The 20,321-nt window shown below is 53.2% G+C and overlaps 1 protein-coding gene across 1 annotated transcript in view; it reads right to left on the reverse strand.

Moving 5' to 3' along the window:
- Positions 1 to 19,330, reverse strand: part of bcl2l12 (BCL2 like 12) — a 38,035-nt gene extending 18,705 nt beyond the window's left edge. The window contains exon 1 of the mRNA XM_072492392.1: positions 19,139 to 19,330. Coding sequence (XP_072348493.1) covers positions 19,139 to 19,260 — 122 coding nt within the window. The 5' untranslated portion in view covers positions 19,261 to 19,330. The remainder of the gene's footprint in view (positions 1 to 19,138) is intronic.
- Between the last annotated feature and the right edge of the window lie 991 nt (positions 19,331 to 20,321).

Genomic DNA, 20,321 nt, shown 5'->3' on the forward strand with positions numbered 1-20,321 from the left:
CACACCACACACACATTAGGTGGGGTTACGTTGATAGGGCGGGGAGTGGGCCTAGGTAGGGTGCTCTTTTGGAGGGTTAGCACAGGCTTGATGGGCAGAATGGCCTCCATCTGCACTGCAGGGATTCTATGGATGGTCACTCTCCAGTGACCAGGATGTCCAGATTTCCCCCCCCCCCCACCTCTGCCCAGTCCAGGGGTGCTGAGGCCAAGTGACTTGCTGAGTTAATTGATCCGCCTGTTAACCCGAGCACGGGTTGCCACATCGGACAGTACCTTCAACCACCAGTTATATTCTCCGAATAGTGCAAATTGACAAGGGGACTTAATCAGTTCCTTGCAATTTTGTCACCTCCTTTCACCCTCCACAATGGTGGGCACTTAGAGCCAAAGTGGAGTCTGGGTGGAGCAATTCGGGTGGTGCCAGGCTACAAGGCCAGATTGTCTCAGTTGCCAGTGGACTTGCCTTTACGTCAAAAAGCTTGAGTGGTCAAGTCCCAGAAACATCAGAACTTGACTCCAGAGTCCAGGCCTATAGTATAGAGGGTGGTGCCCTTTCACATTTGACGCTAAACCGAGGACGTCTTTTTAAAAAAACATTTGTTCGGGCATCGCGGCTGGGCCACTCTCGAGTTCCCCCTGAATGGAGCGTCTCCCTGGGCCATTTCAGGTGGGGCATTTATGCTGTGGGTCTGGAGTCACATGTAGGCCAGACCAGGTCAAGGATGGTAGATTTCCTTCCCGAAAAGGGACATTAGTGAACCAGAGGGGCTTTATCAACAATGGTTTCATGGTCATCATTTAGACTTTAATTCGATTTTTATTGAATTCCAATTCCACCATCTGCCGGGGTGGGATTCGAACCGGGTCCCCAAGAGCATTACCCTGGGTCTCTGGATTACTAGTCCAGTGACAATACCACTGCGCCACTCGCTCTGCTGTTCAGCTTGGTACTGAAGGGCAGCGGGGGGGGCGGGGGAAAACAGTTATCAGTTTTCCACGATCCTGTGTAACATCCCCAAAATTTTCAACTTACTATGAAAAAACATTGAAATGTGGTTAAACTTGCTGCGCAAGAAACGGCTGTTTCGCACGTTGTATCGAGAGAATGACGTCATAAAATTCCTCATCTATAGAAGTTTGGTTAAAGTAGGTGGAACCACACTTAGCACTGTTTTTTTTTAATAAAATATATTTTATAAGAGTTTTATAAGAGTAACTATATAAAATAAGAGTAACTAACTAACATGGTAAACTAACCAAATAACATAAAATGAAACTTCCCCCCCCCCCCCCCGGCCCCCCTCCTTCTATCATCCATTTACGGATCATCGCCACATTGGCGGCCCAGTAGTAGTCACCCAAATTCGGCAGAGCCAGTCCCCCTCTGTCTCTGCTACGTTGTAGGAACCCCCTCCTTACCCTCGAACTTTCCCTGCCCACACGAAGCTGGTGATGCTCCTGTCTATTTTTTTTTTAAAGAAGGCCTTAGTGATCAGTATAGGGAGACATTGGAATACAAATAGGAACCTCGGGAGGACCATCATCTTAATTGCCTGCACTCTGCCCGCCAGTGACAGTGGCTGCATGTCCCACCTCTTGAAATCCTCTTCCATTTGTTCCACCAATCGTGTCAGATTAAGTCTGTGCAAGGTTCCCCAGCTCCTGGCTATCTGAATCCCCAGGTATCGGAAGTTTTCTTTCCACTCTCCTTAAAGGCAGGCCATCTCTCCCTCTACTCTGGTCCCCAGGGTGTATTACGAAAAGTTCACTCTTTCCCATGTTAAGCCTATATCCCGAGAAATCTCCAAACTCCCTCAATGTCTGCATGACCTCTGTCATCCCCCCCACTGGGTCCGTCACATACAGCAGTAGGTCATCTGCGTAGAGTGACACTTGGTGTTCTTTCTCCCCCTCTAATCACCCCTCTCCATTTTCTGGAGTCTCTCAGCGCATGGCCAGTGGTTCAATTGTCAACGCGAACAGTAATGGAGATAGCGGGCATCCCTGTCTTGTTCCCCTGTATAGTCGGAAATACTCCGATCTTTGCCGACCCGTGACCACACTTGCCGTTGGGGCCCCATAGAGGAGTTTGACCCAGCTAACAAACCCGGCCCCAAACCCGAACCTCCTCAGCACCTCCCGTAGATACTCCCACTCCACCCTATCAAATGCCTTCTCTGCATCCATTGCCGCCACTATCTCTGCCTCCCCCTCTGCTGGGGGCATCATTATCACCCCTAATAGCCGTCGCACGTTAACATTTAGTTGTCTCCCCCTTTACAAATCCTGTCTGGTCTTCGTGCATCACCCCCGGGACGACAGTCCTCTATCCTCGTTGCCAGCACCTTTGCTAGCAATTTGGCATCTACATTTAGTAGTGAAATAGGCCTATAGGGCCCGCACTGCAGCGGATCTTTATCCCGCTTCAAAATTAGCGATATCGTCGCCACCTCGACATTGTCGGGAGGTAGAGTCCCTCCTTCCCCTGGCCTCGGTTAAAAGTCCTCACCAACAGCGGGGGGCCAGCAAGTCCACATATTTTCTATAAAATTCCACCGGGAAACCCATCTGGTCCCGGGGCCTTCCCCTGCCTGCATGTTCCCCCAGCCCCTTGGGTAACCTCGTCCACCCCAATTGGTGCCCCAAGGCCCTTCCACCTCCTGCTCCTCCACCCTCGGGAACCTTAATTGGTCCAAAAACTGCCGCATCTCCTCTTTTCCCTCCGGGGGTTGCGGAACCTATAAAGTCTTTCGTAAAAGGTCTTAAACACCCTCGTTTATCTTCCCTGCTCTCCAAACCGTAGCTCCCTTTTCGTCTCCAATTCCCCCTCTATCTCCCTCGCCGCTGTCCTCTTTCGCAGCTGATGGGCCAACAGGTCGACTAGCCTTTTCCCCCATATTCATATCTCATCCCCTGTGTCTTCCTCCACAGCACCTCCGCCCTCCTAGTGGTCAGCAGGTCAACTCCGTCTGGAGTCGCGTCTCTCCCTGTATAGTCCCTCCTCCGGGGGCCTCCGCGTATTCTTTATCCACCCTTAAAATCTCCCCCAGTAATCTTTCCCTTTCCTTGGCCTCTGTTTTCCCTTTGTGAGCCCTGATGGAGATCAGCTCTCCTCTGACCACCGCCTTTAGTGCTTCCCATACCACTCCCACTCGGAGCTCCCCGTCGTCATTGGCCTCCAGGTATCTCTCGATACATCCCCGCACCCTTCCACAGACTCCCTCATCCGCCAACAATCCCACATCTAATCGCCAGAGTGCACGCTGCTCCCTCTCCTCTCCTACTTCCAGGTCCACCCAATGTGGGGCATGATCTGAGATAGGCTATGGCTGAATACTCAGTTTCTTTCACCCTCGAGATCAACGACCTTCCAAAACAAAAAAATCTATCCGGGAGTACACCTTGTGAACATGGGAGAAGAAGGAGAACTCCCTGGCCCTCGGTCTAACAAATCGCCATGGATCCACTCCCCCCATTTGGTCCATAAACCCGTTAAGCCACCTGTGACCGCTGCCGGCCTTCTTCCGGTCCTTAGATCTAGATCTATCTAACCTGGGTCCAGCACAGTGTTGAAGTCTCCCCCCATTATCAAGTTTCCTACCTCCAGGTCCGGGATACGTCCCAGCATCCGCTTCATGAATCCCACATCATCCCAATTCGGGGCATATACGTTAACCAACACGACCTCCATTCCCTCCAGCCTGCCACTCACCATCACATATCTGCCTCCACTATCTGCTACAATGCTCCTAGCTTCGAATGATACCCGTTTCCCCACCAGTATGGCCACCCCTCTATTCTTTGCATCCAGCCCTGAATGGAACACCTGTCCCACCCATCCTTTCCTTAACCTAACTTGGTCCGCCACCTTCAGGTGCGTCTCCTGAAGCATAGCCACGTCTGCCCTCAGTCCTTTCAAGGTGCTGCGAACACTCGGGCCCTTTTAATCGGTCCATTTTAGGCCTCTCACGTTCCACGTGATCAGCCGCACTGGGGGGCTACCTGCCCCCTTCCCGCGGTCGACTAGCCATCACCCTCTCTAGGCCAGTCCCACATCCCGATTCCGCGCTCCCACCCGTTCCCCAGGTGGCGCATACCAGCCCCGACCACCCTTTCTTTAACCAGTTCCTCTTTGATTTCTGCGCAGCAGCAACCCAGTTATCCTCCCCCTCGCTAGATTCCCACCTAGCGTGATTGCTCCCCCCATATTACTTCCGAAAGTCAGCTGACTTCAACTGACCCCGGCTTCTCCCGCTCACTCCTTGACCCCCCGTGTGGGGAACTCCCATCTACCTTGCGCCTATCTTCCCGCCATCACCTTTCTGGCGCGGGGAACAAGGACTGTAGGCCCCATATTCTCTGTAGTTGGCCCGCCTCTTGCTGGCGCAGCTCCCTCTACCGCCCCACTCCCATTCCTCATCCCCCCGCCTATGTCTCTTCTTTCCCCCACCGGCGCCCACATTTCTTAGTGTCCCCCCCTTCCAATTTACATCCCTATATACATCGACAGTGTCATTTCCCCTCTAAGATCAGTCCCTCAGTTCCGATCCAGTTTCTCGTCTTTAATAAAGGGTCCATGCTTCTTCCGCCGTTTCGAAGTAGTGATGTCTCTCCTGGTACGTGACCCATAGTCGCGCCGGCTGCAGCATCCCGAACTTCACCTTCTTGTGTAGCACCTCCTTGGCTCGATTAAAACTCGCCCTCCTTCTCGCCACCTCCGCACTCCAATCCTGGTACACCCGTGCCACCGCATTCTCCCATCTACACTCCGTACCTTTTTGGGCCCATCTCAGAACCACATCTCTATCATTGAAGCGATGAAATCGCACGATTGTCGCCCTAGGTGGTTCTCCCGCCTTTGGTCTCCTCGCAGGGACCCGATGAGCCCCCCTCCACTTCTAAGGGGCCCGAAGGGGCCTCAGCTCCCATCAGCGAGCTTAGCATCGTGCTCACATAAGCCCCGCAGTCCGCTCCTTCCACTCCCTCAGGGGAGACCCAGGATCCGAAGGTTCTTCCTTCGTGCTCTGTTTTCTAGGGCCTCAATCCTTTCAATGCACTTTTTGTGGAGCGCCTCGTGCGTCTGTGTTTTGACAGCCAGGCCCAGGATCTACGTCTTCATTATCCGGTCACCTTCTGCTCCACCACGCGGAGCTCCGTCTCCTGGGTCCTTTGTGCCTCCTTAAGCCCCTCAATTGCCTGTAGCATCGGGGTCAGCACCTCCTTCTTAAGTAGCTCCACACACCTTCTTAAGAATTCGTCTTGATCGGGGCCCCCATGTCGCCTGGGCATTCTCCGCCGCCACCTTGCTTCCTTTTTCCTCCTGTCCCTTTCCTCGAGGATTCTTCGCGATGTAGCCACCGCAGACGATATTTTTCTGTTTCGTTGCGGGGGGGGGGGGGGGGGGGGGGGGGGGGGGGGGGACTCCCTGTTAACTCACCCCACACGGGGTTTCGTCCTGAAAAAATTTCCCGTTGGGGCTCTTAAAAGAGCCCGAAGGTCCGTTTGAAGCTGGGGCCGCCGAAACGTGCGGCTTAGCTGGGCATCGCCGCAAACCGGAAGTCCACACTTAGCACTGTTGCCGCACGCTGCCGAGGACCCGGGTTCGATCCCGACCCCGGGTCACTGTCCGTGTGGACTTTGCACATTCTCTTCGTGTCTGTGTGGGTCTCAGCCCCACAAACCAAAAGATGTGCAGGGTAGGGGGGATTGGGCCGCACTAAATGGCCCCTTTAATTGGGAAAAAAGAACTGGATACTCTAAATTTAAAATAAATTTTAAAAACTATTTATATGATGAACGGGTTTGATAGGGTAGATGTAAAGTTGTTTCTACTTCTGAGGGCGCCCAGACCTAGGGGTCATCAGCATAAGGTGGGTCATTAATAAATACAATAGGGAATTCAGGAGAAACTCCTTGACCTAAAGGGGTGGTGAGAATGTGGAACTCGCTGAGATGCGTGGCATAGATTAGGTTCAAAATTTGAAAAGGTAGAATGTGCAGGGAGGCAGTGGGGAGGTGGTTCTAGGCGTGTCACTCACTCAGAGAGCTGGTGCAGACATCATGGGCCAAGTGGCCTCTTTCTACGCCAAAACAATGGTGACATTTAAGGGAAACATACAAGGGAGAAAGGAATAGAAGGACACACGCTGATGGGGGCGAGATGAATTTGGGGTGGGAAAAGGCTCATGTGGAGCACAAATACCAATATGGACCAGTTGTGCCTGTTTCTGTAAATTCGATTTAATTCCGGATCACCGTGCCGAGCGAGACATCGATTCAGGGAAGAATTTTTGGGGGAGACCCTGCTCTCCTCTTTGAATAGTGCCACCCAATCATTTAAACCCAACAACAATGAATCAACAATTACATTGTCCCTTTAATGCATAGAAATATCCCACGGTGCTAAAGGAGAGCATAGGAATTTAATAGACTCCATATCAACGGAGGAATGATTAGCAGATAGTCATTTGGTGGTACAAAACTGGAGTGTTGTTGAAAAAGAGACCCGTTGAAGCTTTTTATCTTGTACTTATCAGGACATACGGGGGAGAAATGACAAATTTAGAAGTGTGTTGATTGGCTGGCAAGTGCCAACCAATTGCCTCCACCAACCGCAGTCCACTTGCCAACCAATCAACATCCTCGTTTCTTAAGTATGAATTGTTGTTTTCCCCTTTACACTGGTTTTGCTCGCGAAGTGGCCTGATGACTCCAAGGCAGAAAGTTTTGACAGGTCTCTCTTTCAGGAACGATGAGCATTTGGCCACAAGGTGGGGTGTCACGAGGCAGCTTAAAGGAGGAGAAGGGATTACCGGGTGGGATAGGCAGGCGCCACTGCCTAACGTCTGAAGTGAAGGGGGACAATTCTGACAACGCAGCCCTCCCTCGAGGTCAGCCGCTCCGAATTCTGGAGCAGGGGTCTGAAGCCGCAACCTTGTGCCTCGGAGCATCGAGATGAGCCAAGCTGATCCCAGTGGTTACAAGTCTGCCTCCGATGGTAGCGAGGGGAATTGGAAGGTGGCATAACCTGGGTGTGCCGTGCCTCCCCCCCCCATCCCATTGGCACGGAGCGGAATATGCCCAGTGAGGGTGTGGCAATGTCGCATCTGGTAAAACACTGCGGGATGAAAAGGGTTAATCATAGAATTTACAGTGCAGAAGGAGGCCATTTGGCATATTAAGTCTGCACCGGCCCTTGGAGAGATATTCCTACCTAAGTCCACACCCCTACCCTATCCCCGTAACCCCACCCACCCCAACCTCTTTGGACACTAAGGGCAATTTAGCATGGCCAATCCACCTAACCTGCACATCTTTGGACTGTGGGAGGAAACCGGAGCACCCGTAGGAAACCCACGCAGACACGGGGAGAACGTGCAGACTCCGCACAGGCAGTGACCCAAGCCGGGAATCGAACCTGGGACCCTGGCGCTGCGAAGCCACAGTGCTAACCACTGTGCTACCCTCTGATTCATGCCCTATGCTAATCCCTGTGATTCACCAGTCGTGACGTGTTCTTGTGGGTGGAGAGTCAGGCAGAGGATAGACCGCAACCACAGACAGTAAACAGGAGAGGACTGGCAGGTTGGAACACGTTAGAGCGATAGCGCGCAAGAATTCCTTTGAAAAATCAGTGACCGTAAAAAAGGAAATTACTTCAAACTTACGCAAGGCTTGGTAAAACATGTATGTGAGGGACGGGGGTGGGAGGGAAGAGTCAGGGCAGGAAGGCGGGCATGCTGATAGGTTTTGGGAGGGATTGGAGAAATATAGTTTTCGTTCAGATCTGCAATAATGACGCTGGATGGTGCAGGCCAAAAGTCGAGGCTGGGATTCAAACCGATTCCCGGATTCCCAAGGATCCGTGACGGCGGGAGTCATTCCCAGAGCACACGGAAAAGGCAGCATCGTTCGCAACCCCAGGACTTCCCCCAGAAGGGTTTAAACCCCCCGCGGAATGCTTTTCGAAAACGTGTGCAGGCTCGCGATTGTGCCGAGAGGCTGCAGTTCCAGCAATCAGTCAGCTGTCCGTCACAACACTCTTCCCCCCCCCCCCAATTGAAATACTTCCACCCAGTCGGCTCTGGGCTGTTTTCGGAATCAATCTCAGGTCGGAAATAGTTGGAACAATGCAATTACTTGATGCCCAGAAATTGGAGAGAAGGCTGACACTTCCAGAGCACCTGTTACAACCCCAGGATTTCTCAAAGCTTTTAACGGACAGCGAAGTACTTTTCAAGTGCAGTCATTGTTCGAATGTAGGAAAAGTGATGGCCATTTTGCGCATAGCAAGATCCCACTAACAGCAATCTTATAAATGGCACGATAATTCGGACCACAGAATTCCTACAGGCCATTCGGACCATCGAGTCTGCACTGACCCTCCGAAAGAGCACCCTAACCTCGGCCCAATCTCCACCCTATCCCTGTAACCCCACCTCGGGACAATTTAGTACATCCAACCCAGCTACCCGGCACACCTTTGGAATGTGGGAGGAAACGGGAGCACCCGGAGGAAACCCACGCAGACACGGGGAGAACGCGCAGACTCCGCACAGGCAGACAGCCCCAGTCCCTGTTGCTGTGCGGCAGCAGTGCTAACCGCTGTGTCGCCGTGCCGCCTCTTCTCCAGTGTGGTGGTTGACCAGCGTACCCCTGTCGACAGCGGCCATGGGATCTTTCCCCACAGAATCCTTACAGTGCAGAAGGAGGCCATTCGGCCCATTGAGACTGCACCGATCCTCTGAAAGATGCCTGGGCCCACTCCCCCACCCTGTCCCCATAACTCTGCGCATAGATCACGGCCAATCCACCCAACCTGCTCTTCTTTTTCAACCTGTGCAGGGGGCAGTTGGTTCCTTGTTTTATTCTCCAAAGGACAGCACCTTGGCAGCGCTGCACTCCCGCAGTACTGCGCCGGGAGCGTCAGCCTCGATTTCTGTCCTTGGGAGTGGGGCTGCAAACCACAACCTTCTTACTCAATGTGAGAGGGCACCCCACTGAGCAAAACGTGATCATTGCACAGTTAGCGGCAGAAATAAAAGCGATCATATGAACAAGGAGCAGGAGCAAGCCCATTCAGCCCCCCCCCCCCCCCCGAGCCAGGTCCGCCATTTAGAACGGTCATGGCTGATCGGATAGGAACCTCATATCTGCCTCCCGCTTACCCGGGCAGGTCGGCGGCACAGTGGTTAGCACTGCTGCCTCACAGCGCAAGGGAGCCAGGTTCGATCCCGGCCTCGGGCGACGGTCTGTGTGGAGTTTGCATGTTCTCCCGTGGCTGCGTGGGTTTCTGCCGGACGCTGTGGTTTCCTCCCACAGTCCAAAGATCTGCAGTTTAGGCGGATAGGCCATGCTAAATTGTCCCTTACTGTGCAGGTTGTGGGATGAAGCAGGAGAGTAGGCCTAGGTAGGGGGGCTCTTTCAGAGGATCAGTGCAGACTCGATGGGCCAAATGGCCTCTTTCTGCACTGCAGCAATTCCACTCTATGGCACTCCCCCCTCCCCCGATACCATTTGTACCATATTATGGTCACTCATCCCCAAGGGTTCTCTCACAACTAGATTGCTGACTAATCCTTGGTGATTGCACATCACCCAGTCCAAGATTGTCTGTTCCCTTGGTAGTTCCTCAACGTTATTGGTCCAGAAAACATCCCGTGTAGACTCCAGGAATTCCTCCTCTATTGTATGGTGACTAATTTGACTCACCCAATCTGTATGCAGATTAAAGTCACCCATAATAACAGATGTCCCTTCACCACACGCATCTCCGATTCCCTGTCTAATGCGCTTCCCAACATTACCACTGCAGTTTGGTGGTGTGTCTACCACGTCCAACGAATGTTTTTTGCCCCTCGGTATTTCTAAAGAGGTTGTTAACCAAAAGCAACCCGACATTAAAGAAATCTTTGCAAGTTGCCGTATCCGTGGAATTAGCAGCTAAAGAAACTCAACAGAAGAGTTCAAGCACAAGAATTCACACGATGTCGGCTGAAGCTCAAACGCAAACACAGGCTCACACTTGCTGTGGGTGTGCAGAAACTGGGCAGATTGTTGGTGCAAAGTAACCACGTGCGGAAATTGTGACAAAAAGGGCCACATTGCGCGCGCGCTTTGTTGGAAAAAGAAACAAGCTTCAAGCAAATGTTGCAGGAGGCAAGAGCTGAATAAAACACATGGCAGTAATTGCTGAAGCAACAAACTGATGTTGGGTCACTCCATTACTGGACGGTCAGCCGGTGAAGATGGGAGGTGGACACCGGGGCAGCTGTCTCGCTGGTGCCAGAGACTGTTTATCAAAGAAAATTCCAACACATTGCTCTGCAAAACCTTTGAAGACGGTGTTAAAACCTACACTGGAGAAGTAACAGCGCGATTTAATGGACAGTCAGCAGATTTGGGAATCATCCGGCAATAAAAAGCCAAAAGCAATTATAAGCAGGTGAAGAAAGAAGTCCCAGGAAACATTTTTGGAATAAAACGGTTCTACTAATTACTGTGTGGGAGGAAATTCACTTTACTGACAGACCATCGCTCACTAACAATGATTTTTGGACCTCATACCGAGATCAGTAGCCATCGGGGATGGCCACTTACCACCAGGAACAGGGAAGGTCACAAAGCATAGTGGGGAAAAATGGACAACGCAAGATTCAGGCAGGTTCAGAGCCTGAATGTATATTTGTGAGCGAAGCCTACAGACGGTATCGAAACCCCCAGCCGATTAGCATTTTGATGGCCCATCTCCGTCAGACAAAGGACTGATACTTGAGCGACCGATACAATCGCAGACATTTCGGCGCCACTCCCTGTACTCGGGAAGCGTAAACAACAGGGTCAATGACCGCCGAGGACACGCCCGGCCATCAAGGCACCCGCCCCTTTATTGGTTCAAATCGAACACAGTGATCAAGAATTACCCAATTAGTGGGGTCCAAACTGAAGGACCACCCAAAAGAGCGCGAAAACCCCCAAGGATAAAAAGAGAGAGACCACCGTGCGTTCGGCCTCTCTTGGACCTGGCGCTCCGGCAACATCTACCTCCAATCGCAGCCCCACCAGAAGCAAGGTCAAGTTCAACGCCCGCTACCAGACGGATGAGCCCAGCTGAGCAGCAGTTACTTCTACAGACTGATAGATACAGAATCGAACAACGGCCCCTGTTCCTCTGACCTAAGTCGGGTGCCTGAAGTTAAGTACAGGTTGTCATAGTTGATAGGTGTAGTTTAAGGTGTAGTTTAACTAGTAGTGTTTATGTTGCATGATTAATTGTGTGTAAATAAAGTACCCTTGACCTTGAACTAACTAACTGGTATTTGGCTCTTTGATCGATATCCGGTTGAACCTTGTGGTGGTATCATTCGATACCTGGCAACTCTGAGCATTAGAACATAGATATCCAAAGGAAGGAGGGCAACCTCACTGACTGCCATATTTACAGCAGGTAAAAAAGGCAACAGATCCCATCACTGGTAACGAGCAGGAGGCAGAGGTGGGCATTGCTCTGGTCAGCACAAGGATGCACGATCAGGTATCGTCAGTCAAACCTTCAAGGGAACGCAGGTGGACTCTCCCGACTACCTGTACCAAATAGTTTGTCGATAAGCAGTTTGTGTGGAAACATTCTCACTTTGGGCAAGTAGAACACATTCCTTTAATCGCGGGACAGGTGAAGAAGCAAACCAGAAGTGATCCAGTACTGTCAGAGGTATGGGCATGGTCCTTCGATGGAAGACTTCATGAGCAAACCCTGGATTAAAGCCTCATTCCACCCGAAGACTTGAGGTAACCGCATGGGCAAATTGTCTCCTCTGGGTAATGAGAGACATGATTCCACCATTATTAAGAAAATGCTTATTAAACCAATTACATGAAGGCCCCTGTGGTACTGTATGGATGAAGGAGATGTCCAGGAGCTAGGTGCTGAAATCGAGAAGGGGGAGGAACATGTTTGTTTTGTGCAAAAGTGCAGAACCTGCCACCATTAGCCCCATTGCACCCGAGAAGCCTGGCAATGGCCACATGTTGATTACACAGGACGGTTTGAGGGGCGCATGTTTCTCATTCTAGTCGATGTTCACTCAAAACGGCCTGAAATTGCCAACATGACGTCAACATCATCGGAGAAAACAGTTGCGAGACTGGGTGAAATCTTCAGCAGATTCGGTTACCCTGAACAACTGATGAGTGATAGTGGGCCGCAGTTCATATCTCAAGAGTTCATAAACAACTTGAGAACGGAATTCAGTACATCCGGTCCACTCCTGATCACCCTCCACAAATAGACTGGCAGAACGTTTTGTTCAGACAGTGAAACATGTGTTAGAGTAATCAGGGAACAAAGTTCATTGTCTAAACGTTTAAGTCAATTCCTGCTCAAGGACAGGAATACTGCGCACTCAACAGCCCAAGTTACTCCGGCGTTGCAAATGGTTAAACAGCAACTACACATTCGATTTGCTAAAACCACCCATGAGAAAATAAATTGTCGAGGAAAAGCAGCCGGATTAGGTCATACAGCAGGAGAACAAGGCGGAACGCATGTTTTTCACCAGGGTCAAGAAGTTATGGTTCAAAATTGCGCCACAAGTGAAAAGTGGACTCCTGCCACCATCTTCGCACAGACAAGACCAGTCTCCTACACCGCGCAAACGGCAGATGATGCAACATGGAGAAGGCACACGCATCAACGTTCGGCGCCTGGGACCAATCTGCCAGAGGCAGAACCGACAAGTGTCCAAAACCAGCTGTGACGAGGGGCGAGCTGGACCTTCCCGAGAACTTGACCCCAACCAATTGGGGAAATTCAGCACCTCCGTCGCAAATCAAACACCGAGTCCACCTCAGATCACTACGTCGTTCCGGTTCAGGTAACCACCGACGACGCTCGCACCGAGCCAAAATATCGTAGGCTGCAGCAAGCACTAAAAAAAAAAACCAGAGGCCCAATGTTGGTCGACAACCACACAAGAGAACGACGACCTCCGCAACATCTGACGTACTGACTGTCGCTGTGATTGATTGCTCATGCTGCGAATTGATAATGTTATACAGTTTATTGTTGTCAGGGACCTTTGACTTAAAGGGGGAGGAAACACTATGTTCCCCACAGCGTTTCCTCACGAGCAGCCTTGCAAAGGGACAGGGACACTTTAAAAGAGAAGGACAGCGTGATGCCATAGTCATCGGCTGTTTGCGCGGGCAAACGGGCAGTCGAACATCGCAGCTTGCCACATTAACATCTTCTAAATAAAGCTCTGCGTTTTGGTTCAACCTCCAAAGCCAGGAGACTCAATCTTGAATCCACCACAGAGGGAGGATTTGAAGACAGGAGAGATTGAAGGGATGGTGGTGCAAGGCAGGAGGAGGTGGTAATGCAACAAGTAGTCTTTTCCCGACCGGTATGACCAAAGTGACACGCAGGTAAAGCAAGGGCACGGGGAGTGACGTGCATGTTGACTGCGCACAACGTTGACCAAGAGCGCCGTGCTCCACATCCAATCAAAGCCTGAATATTCCTTTCGATTTTACCATTTGAACTCTTGTGACGGCTCGATCAATATACGAATGATGAAACAGTTTTGATAACTCGTTATGGAATAGTCAGCGCATATGAAATGTATTTAATCTTATAGATGGGGGTCATTGTTAGTGAACAAGCCTAACTTTAATCTTGCGACCCCTGAGACGGAGGGCCGTACATTCGGCCCTCTCACTCACCTAGGTGGGGGGGGGGGGGGGGGGTTCTGCCCAGAAAGCACACCTGAAAATCCTTCCTTCCTAGCTCTGGGATACAGATTTCCAGAGCGATTTCCTGCTTCATTTCAACAATTGAGCAATTGGGGTGATTAGCTTATCTATACGAGGGGCGTTTCCCCAATTCATCCGACAAATGACCTCCAAGCCAACAGATTCAGGAAACTAAAAGGAGGCAAATAAACTTCCTGTCCTCCTGAAAAGATTTTTAAAATGTATATTGGTATATTTTTCTGGAATCAGTGTGACTCAGACCCTTAGCCACCAGCCGCTTGCGTCAGTCAGCGAGAAGGGAAACTCATTTCACCATCACAGCTGAGTATTTGAGGTGTTCTGCTCCTTGGGAAGTTTAAATGCCGTAACGCGGAGGGGGAGACAGATTAAAGTTTTGCGCCCAGGACATGTTCGACAATGTCACATCTATCAAGGACAGCCACTGGGAGGGTGGAGAGCGGTCATAAGCTGGTGTCTTCCCGCCGCCCAATCTCAGCAGATCGCGTGCATTTCGGGTTTGGTGCTTCTGTTGGTTGAGGTGAATGAGGGGCGGCACGGCAGCACAGTGGTTAGCACAATTGCTTCACAGCTCTGGGGTCCCAGGTTCGATTCCCCGCTGGGTCACTGTCTGTGCGGAGTCTGCACGTTCTCCCCGTGTCGGTGTGGGTTTCCTCCGGTTGCTCCGGTTTCCTCCCACAGTCCAAAGATGTGCAGGTTAGGTGGATTGGCCACGATCAATTACCTTATTGTCCAGGGATGTTCAGGTTAGGTTATGGGGTTACGGGAATAGGTCAGGGTGGGAGGGGGAATGAAGATGGGTCGAATGGCCTCCTTCTACACTGTACGGAGAACGAGAGCAAGAATCACTGAAGGGGGCAAGATTATTGGGTCTGTGTCCACAGTGTAGAGAAATCCTGTCAATCCCCCCTCCCTCTATCCCTCAATTTCCTTTTCAAATCTTTAATCGTTTCCGCTTCTACAATCCCTGTGGACAACAGATTCCACATCACCACCACGGGCTGTGGAAACCCCCCCATTATCACTTGCCCAAAACCATAAGCCTGTGTCCACCTATCAGCTAATGGGAATAGATTTTCTTTATCTACCTTATCCAAAATTGACAAAAATCTTGGACACTTCCATCAAATCCATCCTCAATCGCCTTCACTCCAAGGGAAACCTTGTTGTGAAAATCCCTCATCCCCTGGAACCAATCTCGAAAATCTCCCTCCCGTAGCCCCACAATTTCATAGCCCCCCTTCAGTGCAGACGGAGTCTGCACCAACCCTCCGGAAAAGTACCCCACGCAGGCCCACTCCCCTGTCCTATCCCGTAACCACACCAAGGGTGGAATGGGGGGGGTGGGGGGCAAGAGAGAGAGATGTAATCGGGGGGGGGGGGGGTGAGAGAGAGAGATGTAATGGGGGGGGGTGAGAGAGAGAGATGTAATGGGAGGGCGAGAGAGATGGAATGGGGGGGGGGGGGGGAAGAGAGAGAGAGAGAGCGAGAGAGATGGAATGAGGGGGGCAAGAGAGAAAGATGGAATGGGGAGAGAGAGAGTGATGGAATGGGGGGGCGAGAGATAGAGAGAGATGGAATGGGGGGGGAGAGAGAGAGATGGAATGGGGGGGGGAGAAAGAGATGGAATGGGGATGGAGAGAGAGAGATGGAATGGGGGGGCGAGAGAGGTGGAATGGGGGGGGGCGAGAGAGAGATGGAATGGGGGCGAGAGAGAGATGGAATGGGGGGGCGAGAGAGAGATGGAATGGGGGGGGCGAGAGAGAGATGGAATGGGGGGGCGAGAGAGAGATGGAATGGGGGGGGCGAGAGATAGAGAGAGATGGAATGGGGGGGGAGAGAGAGAGATGGAATGGGGGGGGGGAGAAAGAGATGGAATGGGGATGGGGGGGAGAAAGAGATGGAATGGGGATGGAGAGAGAGAGATGGAATGGGGGGGGCGAGAGAGGTGGAATGGGGGGGCGAGAGAGAGAGAGAGAGAGAGAGAGATGGAATGGGGGGGCGTGAGAGAGATGGAATGGGGGGGGCAAGAGAGAGATGGAATGGGGGGGGCAAGAGAGAGATGGAATGGGGGGGGCGAGAGAGAGATGGAATGGGGGGGCGAGAGAGAGATGGAATGGGGGGGCGAGAGAGAGATGGAATGGGGGGGGCGAGAGAGAGATGGAATGGGGGGGGCGAGAGAGAGATGGAATGGGGGGGGCGAGAGAGAGATGGAATGGGGGGGGCGAGAGAGAGATGGAATGGGGGGGGCGAGAGAGAGATGGAATGGGGGGGCGAGAGAGAGATGGAATGGGGGGGGCGAGAGAGAGATGGAATGGGGGGGGCGAGAGAGAGATGGAATGGGGGGGCGAGAGAGAGATGGAATGGGGGGGCGAGAGAGAGATGGAATGGGGGGGCGAGAGAGAGATGGAATGGGGGGGGCGAGAGAGAGATGGAATGGGGGGGCGAGAGAGAGATGGAATGGGGGGGCGAGAGAGAGATGGAATGGGGGGGGCGAGAGAGAGATGGAATGGGGGGGGCGAGAGAGAGATGGAATGGGGGGGCGAGAGAGAGATGGAATGGGGGGGCGAGAGAGAGATGGAATGGGGGGGCGAGAGAGAGATGGAATGGGGGGGCGAGAGAGAGATGGAATGGGGGGGGCGAGAGAGAGATGGAATGGGGGGGCGAGAGAGATGGAATGGGGGGGCGAGAGAGAGATGGAATGGGGGGGCGAGAGAGAGATGGAATGGGGGGCGCGAGAGAGAGATGGAATGGGGGGGCGAGAGATAGATGGAATGGGGGGGCGAGAGAGAGATGGAATGGGGGGGCGAGAGAGAGATGGAATGGGGGGGCGAGAGAGAGATGGAATGGGGGGGCGAGAGAGAGATGGAATGGGGGGGCGAGAGAGAGATGGAATGGGGGGGCGAGAGAGAGATGGAATGGGGGGGCGAGAGAGAGATGGAATGGGGGGGCGAGAGAGAGATGGAATGGGGGGCGAGAGAGAGATGGAATGGGGGGGCGAGAGAGAGATGGAATGGGGGGGGCGAGAGAGAGATGGAATGGGGGGGGCGAGAGAGAGATGGAATGGGGGGGGCGAGAGAGAGATGGAATGGGGGGGCGAGAGAGAGATGGAATGGGGGGGCGAGAGAGAGATGGAATGGGGGGGGCGAGAGAGAGATGGAATGGGGGGGCGAGAGAGAGATGGAATGGGGGGGCGAGAGAGAGATGGAATGGGGGGGCGAGAGAGAGATGGAATGGGGGGGGCGAGAGAGAGATGGAATGGGGGGGGCGAGAGAGAGATGGAATGGGGGGGCGAGAGAGAGATGGAATGGGGGGGGCGAGAGAGAGATGGAATGGGGGGGCGAGAGAGAGATGGAATGGGGGGGCGAGAGAGAGATGGAATGGGGGGGCGAGAGAGAGATGGAATGGGGGGGGCGAGAGAGAGATGGAATGGGGGGGCGAGAGAGAGATGGAATGGGGGGGCGAGAGAGAGATGGAATGGGGGGGCGAGAGAGAGATGGAATGGGGGGGCGAGAGAGAGATGGAATGGGGGGGCGAGAGAGAGATGGAATGGGGGGGCGAGAGAGAGATGGAATGGGGGGGCGAGAGAGAGATGGAATGGGGGGGCGAGAGAGAGATGGAATTGGGGTCGAGAGAGAGATGGAATGGGGGGGCGAGAGAGAGATGGAATGGGGGGGCGAGAGAGAGATGGAATGGGGGGGGCGAGAGAGAGATGGAATGGGGGGGCGAGAGAGAGATGGAATGGGGGGGCGAGAGAGAGATGGAATGGGGGGGCGAGAGAGAGATGGAATGGGGGGCGAGAGAGAGATGGAATGGGGGGGGCGAGAGAGAGATGGAATGGGGGGGGCGAGAGAGAGATGGAATGGGGGGGCGAGAGAGAGATGGAATGGGGGGGCGAGAGAGAGATGGATTGGGGGGGCGAGAGAGAGATGGAATGGGGTGCGAGAGAGAGATGGAATGGGGGTGCGAGAGAGAGATGGAATGGGGGGGCGAGAGAGAGATGGAATGGGGGGGCGAGAGAGAGATGGAATGGGGGGGGCGAGAGAGAGATGGAATGGGGGGCGAGAGAGAGATGGAATGGGGGGCGAGAGAGAGATGGAATGGGGGGGCGAGAGAGAGATGGAATGGGGGGGCGAGAGAGAGATGGAATGGGGGGGCGAGAGAGAGATGGAATGGGGGGGGCGAGAGAGAGATGGAATGGGGGGGGCGAGAGAGAGATGGAATGGGGGGGCGAGAGAGAGATGGAATGGGGGGGGCGAGAGAGAGATGGAATGGGGGGGCGAGAGAGAGAGATGGAATGGGGGGGGCGAGAGAGAGATGGAATGGGGGGGGGCGAGCGAGAGATGGAATGGGGGGGGGCGAGAGAGAGAGATGGAATGGGGGGGGGCGAGAGAGAGATGGAATGGGGGGGGGGCGAGAGAGAGATGGAATGGGGGGGGGGCGAGAGAGAGATGGAATGGGGGGGGGCGAGCGAGAGATGGAATGGGCGGGCGAGAGACAGATGTTATGGGGGGGCGAGAGAGATGGAATGGGGGGGGCGAGAGAGAGATGGAATGCCGGGTGAGAGAGAGATGGAATGCCGGGTGAGAGAGAGATGGAATGGGCGGGCGAGAGAGAGAGATGGAATGGGCGGGCGAGAGAGAGATGGAATGGGGGGGCGAGAGAGAGATGGAATGGGGGGGCGAGAGAGAGATGGAATGGGGGGGGCAAGAGAGAGATGGAATGGGGGGGGCAAGAGAGAGATGGAATGGGGGGGGCAAGAGAGAGATGGAATGGGGGGGGGGGCAAGAGAGAGATGGAATAGGAGCGAGAGAGATAGAATGGGGAGGGCGAGGGAAAGGGGGGGCATGAGAGAGATGGAATGGGGGGACGAGAGAGAGAGAGAGAGATGGAATGGGGGGGGCTAGAGAGAGAGAGAGATGGAATGGGGGGGGGCAGGAGAGAGAGGGATGGAAAGGGGGGCGAGAGAGAGATGGAATGGGGGGGGCGAGAGAGAGATGGAATGGGGGGGCGAGAGAGAGATGGAATGGGGAGGGAGTAAGAGAGAGGGAACGAGGGGAAGACAAGAAAGAGGGAATGGGGGGGGGGGGGAGGGGGACAAGAGAGAGAGAGAGGGTTCATAAAGAAGATAGAAAAAAGTGATGGGGGGTATAGCGAGGGAGAGAGCTGGGTTTGGGAGAGCTGGGATTTGCCCAGGGTTCTGGGAATGGCCCAGGGAGCTGGGAATGCCCAGGGAGCTGGGAATGCCCAGGGAGCTGGGAGGTAGCCCTGCGCTGAGTGCAGACAGCACGAGCTATTTTTTACCCTTCGCTCAGACACAAAGAAGCAAACTCCGGGGAACACACCCAGGCAACCGGCTCACTCACCTGGGAACACACTGACCCAAACGCCGGCAAAGCTTCTGCTGTCCTTGCGGAAGAAGTCTCCCAGAGTTTGAGGCTGTGTGTGTGGGGTGGGGGTGAAGGTTACTTACCCGCCGCACACACATTCCCCAGAAAGTTGGTGAAACTTTCAGCTGCTTGGCTACAGTGAATTGGATCGAGTGGGTGTGGGGGCGGTGTGAGCGCTCAGCTCACTTCCGGGGTTGCTGCACTTAAAGGCAGCAGCAAAGTGTTTATTATCCACAGACAGGAATAGAACACAGCACACACAGCCATTCAGTGGCTATGATTGCAGGACACGAGTTCACACCACCCCCAAAGGCCAGCTGGAGCATTTAAATTGTCAGAGTAAATCCTGGATTTCAAAAGTGAATCTCAGCAATGGCAAGGGTGACAAAAAAAAGGTTTTGAAATTATATAGCGCCTGCAGCGACCCCAGGACGGCCTAACAGCCAACGGAGTACTTTGGAAGTGTAGCCACTCTTGTAAAATAGGGGAAATGTGGCATTTAGTTTACACACAGCAAGCTCCCCACAAACAACAGTGGGATCATGAAGATATCAGTCAGGATCAGGAGGAGGCCATTCAGCCCCTCGAACCTGCTCCGCCATTCAGTAACACCCTACAACACCAGGTCAAAGTCCAACAGGTTTATTTGGAAGCACAGCTCCTTCATCGGGTAGCGTAGCTCTTTCACTCACTTTCATCGGTGAGTGAAAGAGCTACGCTACCCGATGAAGGAGCTGTGCTCCGAAAGATAGTGATTCGAAACAAACCCGTTAATAATAATAATCACTTGTTGTCACAAGTAAGGCTTCAATGAAGTTACTGTGAAAAGCCCCAAGTTGCCACATTCCTGCGCCTGTTCGGGGAGGCCGGTACGGGAATTGAACCTGCGCTGCTGGCCTTGTCCCGCATCACAAGCCAGCTGTTTAGCCCACTGTGCTAAACCAGCCCCTTGGACTTTAAGCTGGTGTTGTGAGACTTCTTCTTACTGTGCCCACCCCAATCCAACGCCAGCATCTCCCCATCGTCAATAAGATCCTGACTGATCTGATTGTCACCTGAGCCCTATATCTTCCCCTCCCCCCCGATAACCTTTCATCTCCCCCTTGTTAATCCAGAATCTTCTGCTTCTACTGCCTTTTGGGCAAGAGGGTTCCAGAGA

This window comes from Scyliorhinus torazame, chromosome 29 (genome assembly GCF_047496885.1).
Source record: "Scyliorhinus torazame isolate Kashiwa2021f chromosome 29, sScyTor2.1, whole genome shotgun sequence".
In the NCBI taxonomy this organism is placed as follows: Eukaryota; Metazoa; Chordata; class Chondrichthyes; order Carcharhiniformes; family Scyliorhinidae; genus Scyliorhinus; species Scyliorhinus torazame.